Source organism: Choloepus didactylus, chromosome 19 (assembly GCF_015220235.1).
Source record: "Choloepus didactylus isolate mChoDid1 chromosome 19, mChoDid1.pri, whole genome shotgun sequence".
Classification (NCBI taxonomy): domain Eukaryota; kingdom Metazoa; phylum Chordata; class Mammalia; order Pilosa; family Megalonychidae; genus Choloepus; species Choloepus didactylus.
In genome coordinates this window covers 40,054,815-40,065,803 of record NC_051325.1, presented here as the reverse complement: position 1 = coordinate 40,065,803, position 10,989 = coordinate 40,054,815, and the positions used below count along the sequence as shown (strand labels likewise).

At 46.7% G+C, this 10,989-nt stretch overlaps 1 protein-coding gene across 11 annotated transcripts in view; it reads right to left on the bottom strand.

Annotated features, from left to right (window-relative positions):
• Positions 1-1,612: 1,612 nt before the first annotated feature.
• The window catches only part of EPB41L1 (erythrocyte membrane protein band 4.1 like 1), a 115,030-nt gene continuing 105,653 nt past the window's right edge, over positions 1,613-10,989 (bottom strand). For all 11 annotated transcript variants that reach the window (XM_037810931.1, XM_037810933.1, XM_037810932.1 and 8 more), the window contains 3 exons: positions 9,684-9,764; positions 9,234-9,350; positions 1,613-5,077 (listed from right to left, as the gene is read on the bottom strand). In XM_037810931.1, coding sequence (XP_037666859.1) covers positions 5,069-5,077; positions 9,234-9,350; positions 9,684-9,764 — 207 coding nt within the window. In that variant the 3' untranslated portion in view covers positions 1,613-5,068. The remainder of the gene's footprint in view (positions 5,078-9,233; positions 9,351-9,683; positions 9,765-10,989) is intronic.

Here is a 10,989-nt window from a genome sequence, read left to right as displayed (position 1 = left end):
GACTTCAAATCTGTGAAAAAAAATACATATTCATGGAAAAAGACTGGAAGAAAATGCACTGAATTATTAGTAGTGGTTCTTCCTTGTGAGATTTTGGGCAATAAAGACAGGTGGTCTGGGGTGAGTCACTTGATGGAATAAAAAGCAAAAGTGTGGTATGTGCACTTCAGGTGGTCCAGGAGATGAGTTCAGGTTTTACATGGATTATGATTTTTATTTTAGTATTTCTGCATTTACTTTTTTTTTTTTTAATCATCATTTTATTGAGATATATTCACATACCACGCAGTCATACAAAACAAATTGTACTTTCGATTGTTTACAGTACCATTACATAGTTGTACATTCATCACCTAAATCAATCCCTGACACCTTCATTAGCACACACACAAAAATAACAAGAATAATAATTAGAGTGAAAAAGAGCAATTGAAGTAAAAAAGAACACTAGGTACCTTTGTCTGTTTGTTTGCTTCCCCTACTTTTCTACACATCCATCCATAAACTAGACAAAGTGGAGTTTGGTCCTTATGGCATTCCCAATCCCACTGTCACCCCTCATAAGCTACATTTTTATACAACTGTCTTCGAGATTCATGGGTTCTGGGTTGTAGTTTAATAGTTTCAGGTATCCACCACCAGCTACCCCAATTCTTTAGAACCTAAAAAAGGTTGTCTAAGGTGTGCGTAAGAGTGCCCACCAGAGTGATCTCTCGGCTCGTTTTGGAATCTCTCTGCCACTGAAGCTTATTTCATTTCCTTTCACATCCCCCTTTTGGTCAAGAAGATGTTCTCCATCCCACGATGCCGGGTCTACATTCCTCCCCGGGAGTCATATTCCACGTTTCCAGGGAGATTCACTTCCCTGGGTGTCTGATCCCACGTAGGGGGGAGGTCTGCATTTACTTTTACGAGGACTTCCTTTCTTTGGAAAATGGTGCTAGATTTCCCTTTGTGGAGGTAATATAGTTTCCATTTTAAATACATCTGATTTTTAAAAGTGAGTCAATTAAAAAAAATGTTAAGTCTCTAAAGGTACCAGGATATGGCAACATTTGTGGGGGTGGTGGGCAAGGGCTAACGTTGGGGATTGCTGTATACATTACCCATCAGGCTTCAGGGTAGGGGGGTTGCAGGAAGAGACCCCCAGTGGAAGCCAAACTTTTCCTCCACACACCAAGCCTCTCCAGGTCATGGGGCCCGTGTGCTGTTCTCTTGGCCCGGAATGCTCTTATCCTTGTTCATTACCTTTCTGGATCTTTCTCTTCATTCAGCTCAAATGTCACTTCCTCTGAAAGGCCTTCCCAGGCCACCTTATTGAAAGGGGTCTCCTTCAGGGACCCTCCTTTCCCTATCCTGGTGTATTTCCCGCCTTATATTGATCACTCTATGATCGTCTTTGAGTGTTTATGGATTTTGTTGTCTATTTGCTCCACTGGCCTGTGAGTTCCTGAAGGGCAGCCTAACCCAAGACTCAGAACGCATTGGGAGCTCCAAATACTTGTTGAGTGAAGTGTTCTAAGTTGGGTTGTTTCCACCCCAGCTTTAGTTCTCCCCACAATGCCGGTGTGGACTCATAGCCAAGGTTAGACAGAGAGAGGCCACGGCAATGTGCAGTTCAGCATCAAACACATTTATTTCACTTTTATTGAGTATACAAGAACAGAGAGCACACGCATACAGCACAGAGCACTGAAGTGTGGGAGCATGGGTACGAGAGAGGAGAGAGGGACATGAAAAAGGAACAGGACAGCATCGCAGTTGGTTGGAAAGGTGCTTTTGGAAAAAAAAAAAATTATTTAGAATGATGTTGCTCATGCAATTTCAGGCCAGTCTTGGAATGTGCTTGCAGGATTCAAAAACTGAAACAGGTCCTAGAACTTCCTGTACCCTCAGATAGAGAAGATCCCCAAAAAAAGCAAAATAAGAGAAAATGAAGATCTGTAGGATGGCAGAGTGGAAAAAGCATCTGCTTTGAAGCAGTGGAGAGCATCTGCTTCAAAGCGCTCATTTTCCAGTTGGGGAAGTTGAGGCCCATGAGGGGAAGGGACCCACCCAATGTCCCATGATACGTTAGGAGCTGAGCCAGGAAGGCCACCCAGAACTCCTGATGGCCCTCTGGGACTTTTCCCACTATACCACATGGCCTCCTGGGTAGACAGGCTGCACAGAAAGGGTGAGAATCATTAAAAAAAAAGAAAAAAGGAAAAGTAGGCTGAAGACAGACAAGATACATTCTATATTCCCTGTGAAGAGGAGGATGGGAAAGAAATGGTGCCCTAGATTTTAGCTTTGCAGCTCCTCTTCTCCCTGGTGGTACTGCTTGCCTCTCCATGGAAGGAAGGTAAGAGTATCATGGGATGGGAGATCTCCGGACATCCTTGCCAGCCCACAAGCTAAGCCTTGTCACTTTATCCCTGCCCTGAAGCCACATACCTAGAGTCTGTAGGCAGGTGCCTCTGGGGGAGCAGGTTAGAGGCAAAACCTGGAACAAAGATCCTCCCTCTGAGGTATGTCCAGGATGCTCAGGCCACCTAATTCCTGCAAAGAGAGGGAGGCCCGAGCCAATTTCCAAGTGGCCCAGAAAGGATGGACCCCTCCAGCTCCTTTCTTGGCCCCAAAAGAGTGGGAGCTCTCAAGTTGAGAAGGGCAAGAAAGAGGTTCTGTGGCTTCTCCACCAGCATCGTAATATGCACCTGGTATGTAGAATGCAAGCTGTAGCACAGGGGGCATTGGAGTGGGCCCACTAGCCTGGTCAGGGAGAATGCACCCAGTCTGGGATGTGCTGGGCTCTCTCTGCTCTGTGTCCTTCCCAACTGCCCCCTAGGCAAATGCTATTCTGTCTTCTTGTTCTGCATCAGGCCAGCACCAGCTGAGCCGCTAACTGGGGTACCTGATAAGCAAGCCAAGGGGATGCATGTGGCCTGGGCCCTCTGGGGGGTGTCCCTGGGCAATGTTCATAGCCAATGTGTCGGAGAGAATGAGGAAAATGCTCTCGAGGGCCAATCATGGTTGGAGATGCTAAGGCTTGCTCAGGTGTCTTCCTAGGTCTCTCTCCTCCCTCACACTTTCTCCTTTGGCCCTAGAATAGTGCCTGACACAAGAGGCACTCAACAGATATTTGTTGAATGAATTTATTGGTTGCTTTAGAAGCAGAAATGGGGAAGTGAGATAGGACTGAAGAAGGGTCTCATCTCTTCAGTTCCATCTCTTTGCTGAGTTCAGGGAAGCAGCTTGTGGCAGGCCTGCCTTGGAAGCCCTATGGTGCCAGAGAGTAATGCGAAGCTTGTGACTGGGTTTTCTCCAAAGGCTTCTGTGGTCTCGAGGCAATTTCTGGGACTCTAAGGCCGCAGATTCAAAGCTTGGATGCTGACAGAAGGGGAGGTCTCCAAAGTCAGGTCTCAGACCTAGATGGAGCCTTTGAGCAATGCTAACTTTCACCCTCTGCTTGTTCTGGACAAGCAAGTCCTCTGGAATGCAGGTTAGACCTATCGGAGTCTGCTCTGTGTGTTCACAGCCTCTTTACCATGGCTACATTGGCCCAGAAAGAAGAGAACGATACAGAACTTGGGAGGGGGAGAGGAAGGGACTAAGCTGGGAACTTTTAGAAGGCCAGGTTAAAGCCCCTGATCTCTTCTGTGACCATGTCATCAGGGAAGAGCAAGATGTGGCAAAAACAAAGAGAGGACTAAAAACCAGGTCAAGTCCCCCAGGGAGGCAGGAGACTGTGCCGGGGGACTTCTTTGGAGTGGACCTCCACAGCAGAACCCTAACTCTGGTCCCCAGGTCTGAGCACAGACCAGGCCCTGGCTGCACCCACCCCAGGGGAAAAGGCAACGTGGACCAGCACATGCTGGACTACACCTCATGTTGCTTCCTTCTTGCCAAACCCCCACCTCTCCATTTGGGGACCCCACCCTCCCCACCAATCAACCAATTACAAACACCACGCACTGTTTTACTACACTGAACCAAGCCAACCCACACCCAGAGTCCGGGTCTTTTGCTGGGCCGGTTCAGTGAGACCTAGGAACCTTGGGATACAACAATCACAGTCAGATAATTATAACTTTAAAATGTCAGCATCATACTTACCAGCACTGTTTATTTTAATATTTGTTTCCTGTAATATGTAATATACATAACTTAAAAGCACATCCATACAAATCTCCTACAAGCTGCACCTTCATAAAGAAAAACCATAAACAGACAATGTCAACCTCCCTTCCTGTGGCTTGGTTTTCTGTTCCTGCTTTCTTTTCTTTCCTTTTTTTCATTTCAAATGAGAGTCATCTGCAGTGACCCTCATCAGGACCAGGACACAGAGGGTGCAGGGCGGGGGGTGGGGGTGGGCGAGGAGGGAGCGGAGACAGAGAATGACGACACGACGTGAGAATCGAGGATGAGGGGAGGCGGAAGGAAGGAAGGTGGATTTTGCAGCCCAGTGTCAAGAATAATAATCCAGAGTTCCTCCTCCTCCTTCCTAAGTAGGGAATTTTCTTTCTTTCCTGGAAAATGTTTGACCGTGAGTATCTTGCTGCTGTGACTTCTCTTGCTTTGCCGCAAAAGTTGTTTTCCTTGGCATTCGAGTGGGTAACAGATACTGGAGAAGAACGGAAGGAATGTTCATCCACTAGATATGACAGGCAGAACCAGAGTCGCATTGTACTGCTACAATCATAATGGTTTGGCTTGCTTTTGTCGTTCAGCAGGGGAAGGGGGCAGTGTGGGGGGTTATTGTTGTATTATATTTTTCTGAAAAAATCCCACTGATTCTTCAATTTGTCAGCAAAGAAAAATGCCAAAATTCAGATGTTGGTTGTTGCTGTCGGCTGACTGCCCTGTCAGCTCCAGCTCCAGCAGCAGTGCAAGGACGCGGTGTTTCCTGTATATACATCTATATCTATATATATCTATATATATATGCTTTTCCTTTCCCAGTCTCTCGTCAGTGACTATGTCGCAGCTGGGATGTCGGTGTGGTGTCGGAGAATCCAGAACGAAGGCCCCTTCTTAATGGTTCTCTGGCTTGGGTTGGACCCGAAATACCAGCATCTCTTCACAGAGGTCAGGATTCCTGGGATTCCAGAGGCATGGCAGGGGGTGGGGGGACGGGGGTGGGGAAGGGAGGTCACAGAGGAAGGGAAGAAAGGAGGAGGAAGACAATACCCGTTAGTAACTTTTTGTCATTCATTGTTAAATACGTGGAAAGAAGTTATTTTAGTTACCCTTTGCTATATGCTAGAGGCACAATGGCTCAGGAAGGTAAAATGACTTGTCCAAGACCACAAAGCCTACATGTGGCAGCTGAGAACTGAACCTACAATCTGACTCCAAAGCCCGTGTGTGTGTGTGTGTGTGTGTGTGTGTGTGTGTGTGTGTGTGTGTGTGCGCGTGTGTTTGCTTCTAGGGAGGTGGTGCCACTGAAAATTAATTGAAAGTTTCCTTTAACACAATCATTTCTCTTTTCCTTCATATCTTTTCTCAGTCCTAATAAGTCATGTTTGCAGAAGTTCTGTTTGATTTTCCTTTCTTCCCCATGGGCTTTTTAGTACAGCCTGCTTATCCTGGAGATTAAAACCCCCATAGAGAAGTGCTGAAATCAAGAAACTGGAGCCTGGATTCCATCTCAGGTTTGTCTGACTCCAAAACTCAGTGGCTGAGTGTGGACTCTGAAATCAGAATCCCTGAGTTCAAACCCAGCTCTGTGATCTTGGGAGAGTTACTTAACCTCTTTAAGCCTCAGTTCCTTCCCCTGTAAAATGGATCCTGCTTCCTGTGGTTATAGGGATGATACTAAGCAAAGTTCAGTATATATTAAGTGCTGAATAAATACTGGCTGCTCTTATTATTACTATTGTGTTGTTGTTCAGTTAACCCCACACTCTTCCACACTCCTTGAGGGTAAGGGCTGTCTTTGATTTACCTTTGCCACTCCAGTGCCCAACACCATGGCTGGCACATAGCAACTATTTAAAAACAGTCAACAGAGGGACAGCGCATTCTTGTCCATTGCCATGCACAAGGTCATGTGCAAATGGAGTCACAGAAAAGGGATCCTTCTTGTTCATGTGACAGATGGGAAAACTGAGGCCCAGAAGGGGTCAATGACTTAGCAAGTCAGTGTGAGAACCAAGACTTCTGTTTTGGAACAGGTGTATTTTTCCCCCATTTAACTGAACTTTGGAGGGAAAGGAAAGCTCTAAGAGGCTGGGCTGGATGTCGCCCCCTTGTGGGCAGTGTGTGGGAGACAAGTCTCCGCTGAAGGAGGTGGGCCCATGGGAGGAGATGGAGTTTTCTAAATTTTGGAAATAGGTAATGGTGACGGTTGCACAACTCTGTGAATGTAATGCATGCCACTGAATTGTAAGCTTAAAAATGGCTGAAATGGCATGCTTTATGTAATTACATATTTTAAAAAGTGTTGCTAAAGAAAAGAATAAGGGAGCTCTATATGTGCTGATATGGAAAGATCTTTAAGATTTATTCTTCAGAAAAAAATCAAGGTGCAGAAAAGTATAACGTATGCTACTTGTTTGTGTGTAGGGAAAAAGAGAATTTATGACTGCAAAGATACAGGGGAAATGTTAGCAGTAATTGCCTCTAAGGATGGCTAAGGCGACAAGGGAAATGGGAGGACTAACTTTTCACTATCTTCTCTTTTGTTCCTTTTGAAGCTTGTACAGTGAACATATATTATCTATTCAGAATAAATAACATGTAAAAATTAAAAAAAAAAAAAGAGTTTTCTGATTCAGAGAAGACACCACCACCATCACCCCTCTGAATTAGTGAGGTCTGACTATACTAACAGTCAGAGGTAGTTCCTACTTGGTGATAGCTAATGGTAAGGCATGTGCGTAGAAAGGCAAGAGAGAAACTTCTGTCTCTCCAGGGCAACATAAACCAGGGGACCTTTACAGGAGGATCCAAGAGAGAGAGAGAGGGTGCATGGCAGTGTGTGGGGCAATGGTGTCACAGAAAGAACTAAAAGAGGGGAGAGGGCAAGGAGATGAGTCAGCAAAGGGAGCAGTGAGCTGGGTAGGCTGCAAGACTGCAGGGCAGGGGGAGGCAGGATGGGGCTCTGAATGGCCAGAGAAATTGGGAGAGGGGGTGCCTGGGAGGACTAGTGGGGAATGCCTGGGAAGGATGAGGAGGAGTGAACTAGGTAATGGAGAAGACACACCACAGACGCTCTAGGAACGCAAATAAACAGCCAGAGGACTACAACTGGAAGGGGGCCTACTCCATCTCTTCATTTTGCAAATGAGGCAAATGAGTCCCCAGGAAGGTAGAAACTGACCCGGGGTCATACACTGGGTTAGTGGAATGGCTGAGAGCAGAGCCAGGTCTCTGGATTCCCAGCACAGAGTTCTTTGCATCAGTGGTTCCTTCCCACAGCTGCACATGGGCTCCCCTAGGGACCAAGGTATAAAGATGCCTGGGAAATGCAGATCCCCAAGCCCTGGGCCAGACCTACTAATCAGACTTTATGGAAATAGTTTTCTAGTATCTGTATTTTAAACAAGCTTCCCCAGGTGATGCAGCCAGCCTGGTACCACCTTAGCAAGTGTTCTATACTCTACCATACCGCAATCTGGGGAGGAAAGCAAGAACAACTGGACAACCAAGGGGACAAGAGTGGCAATCACTTGCACAAAAGCCAGAGGAAGGCTCCAACCGTGGCCAGCTTACACTTCTTCTGGATCAGTGTTATCCAATCGAAATAGAACGCAAATCACATATGAAATTTAAAATGTTCTGGTAGCCATATTTTAAAAAGTAAAAAGAAATAGGTGAAATTAACTTTAGCAATATATCTTAACCCAACATACCCAAAACATTATTTCAACATGTAATCAACATAAATACTATTGAGATATTTTAGCCTTTTTTTCCCCACACCAATCTTTAAAATCCTGCATGTATTTTACCCTTAAAGCACATCTCAATTTGAATTAGCCGATTTCAGGTGCTCAACAGACGTGTGTGGCTAGTGGCTACTATATTGGATAGCACAGAAAGAACATTTCCATCCTTGCAGAAAGTTTTAATGGACAGTGCTGGTCTGGTCCAGAGGTTAGCAACCTTTCACAGTAACAAGAAAATGTTTTAGTCCTTTCTCTTCTGACATTAAAGGGGTCGTAATCAATGGAAGAGAAAGAAACATTCTTGTATCTTTCAGAAAACACTGGTTCCCATTCATTTAGGGAAGAGGGCAGAGAGAACTGCTGTAAATGGGAGTCTTTGAGATGGATTTTTTTTTCACTGTGGTATAACATGTGAAATGTGTAAAGCACACAAATCAAAGTTTACAGCTTGATGAATTGTTACATGTGTGTACATACATGCAGCCACCATCCAGATCAAGGTACAGAACATTCCTAGCACCTCAGAAAGTTCCCCCTGTGCCTCTTCCCTGTCAATACCATATCCCAGAAGTAACCACTATTCTGATTTTTATTATCATTGAACAGTTTTGCCTGTCTTTAAACTTCATTTGAATAGAATCATACAGCACGTACGCTTTTATGTCTGCTTTATTTTACTCTACATGCTTGTGAGATTTTTTTATAGGTCTAATAAAATTCAATATATTTTCAGAGGGCTGGAAGAACCCCTCCTCCAATTCAGGCCATCACATTTTCTCACCCCTTTTGTTCTCCAAGGCCTTGATGGCCCACAAGGAACAGAAAAATACCAGGGCCCCTAAGATTCTGTCACCAGGAGGCCTGAGAGGTCAAGAGTTTGTAATACAGCAAGAGAGATGGGACCAAGGGCTCTGATCATCACACCCCCTAGCAACATCCAGTGACTGATGATGGAGACAGAGTCTTGGGCAGGAGTATGTGGCACTGGGCCTCGCAGGACTCTTTCTGACTCCCAGCTAATGGGTCATGGCCAATGAGGTCATGCTGGGCTCCATCTGTCCCACCTCAGTTATAGTCTCAGTCCTTTCTCCCATTTTCTTACCATTTCTGAATTCACTTTTCTTGGTCTGGGACCTGAGACCCCAAAGAAACTGAGGAACCAGTTTCCCTTCCCTTCCCTGCTGACTCATCATGTCTAGGGGAACCACCTCACCCCTTTGAGCTGCAAAACAGAAAGGGGGTAGCAAAGCTGCACTAGGGACCAAGCCACTCACTGGGTTCATAGATGGAAATGACCCTCAGAGGCTCTTGCCACTGGTCCCTCCTCTCTCTTGTGGCTGCTGAGCCTCTCAGAAGCCTTACCTGTGGCTTCTTATCCCTCTCCTCTGGGGATGGGTCTGTTTCTCTGTATACGACAGCTTTGGTTACCAGCATGTCAGGGTGTTGCAATTTGGCCTCCTTGATGGCCAAAGCCAGGGCCTGGTGCAAAAGAACAACAAAGTGAGAAACCACAGAATATCAGATATGGGGAGACCACGGAGACCAACTAACCCAAGTCCCTTAGTGCACAGCTAGGGAAACTGAGGCCCAGGGAGGAGCAGAGACCAAATAGGGAGTTAAAGGGAGAGACTAGAGCACAGGTCTCTCACTCCTTCTGGCTCCCCCTCGGTGTCCTTTCCTTGGGATCTCCTTGTCTGGTCAGAGTCAGCAGGAAGTGGACATCTTCTTAGGCCCAAAGGCCATCCATCCATGGGTAACTCAGTGTGGGAGAGACTGGGCAGTGCACCAGGAAATTATTCCCTATACCCATACCTGGTCTTGATCAACATCTTCGTCCCCAGTAATAATGATTCGCTTCTCAATCCTCGTCTCGGAAAACCCTCCTTTCACAGTCTGTAGAAGAAGGAAGTGAGGTCATCCTGGGGGCCTGCGGGGGCAGCAGCCACGACAGGGCATCTATCCAAAACATCTCTCAAGGGTTGAATCTGAAAATCAGCAGTTAACTTTCTCTTCTGGCTTCCTCAGTTTTTCCTTTCCTGGTTTTAGGACTTCAGACTGCAATGCTTAACTGCCATACTGTCCCATCTAGCTCATCCACGCCAGCTCAAGGGCTATCTCCTTGGACGCTGGTAGGCAAGGGATCCACCTCCCTGCCTCAGGACTCCCTGAGCACCAACTCAGTATCTCTCATGGCTCAGGGACCTCTCTGCCCTGTGCTGACCTTATTTGCATATAGGGCCTCGCTCATCCTTAGCGGTCAGCTCCTGGAAGCAGGGACTGTGTTTTGTTCATCTCCAGATCCCCTGTCCCCCATCCCCCTGTCCAGTCTGACCAGGGCAGGTGCTGAATGCTGAATTGTTGAATGAACACATGAATGAAACGTGAATGGTGACAAGGTTCCACTTTAAATGACTCCAAACAATACTAGAAATTTTGTTGATACTTATAACCTCCATTGTCTTCTGAAGGGGTTCATTTTGGATGCAAGTTTAGAAATTGAAGATGGGGCAGGCCCTCATTGTTCTCTATTAAAGGAGGGTGGCAGCTGAGGGGAATCCAAGCTGGAGGCAGAAGCCAGCTGAGGCAGGGGCACCCCTGAGGGGACCCCCAGTTGGCGGGGCCAAAAGGGACTTTGGGAAGAAGAGTTAACTGAGCTGTGTGCTGTGTGATGTAAAACCTTCCCCCCAAATACAGAGAAGTCAACACTTCTCACTGCTGTTTTGGTGAGGATGGGTTCTTTCTGGGGAATGTGAAGAGTTGCCAAGTCCTGCCTAGGAGCAGGCAGGGGCCGGGACAGGGTCTGTGTGAGTGGAGATCAGTGCTGCTTCCTAGACTTCTCCATGTGGAGGGCTCATCAGAACCTCTAGCCCAACCTGGCTTGCCCTGGCTCCCTGTCCATTCTCCTCCAGGTCTCCATCCCTGCTCTGCTTTCCTCCTGGCCCCCCAGTCATGGACCATATCAGCCAGCCTGCCCCTCAGCCCTTTGTCCTGATTGCTGAGTCACTGCTGATGCACCCAGAAATGCCTCCTTCTTGGGCCCTTCCTGTCCTTCCCCTACTCCAATTCCCAAACCAATCCAGACCCTGCTCAAGTTATTATTGATCTCCATAACCCCCTC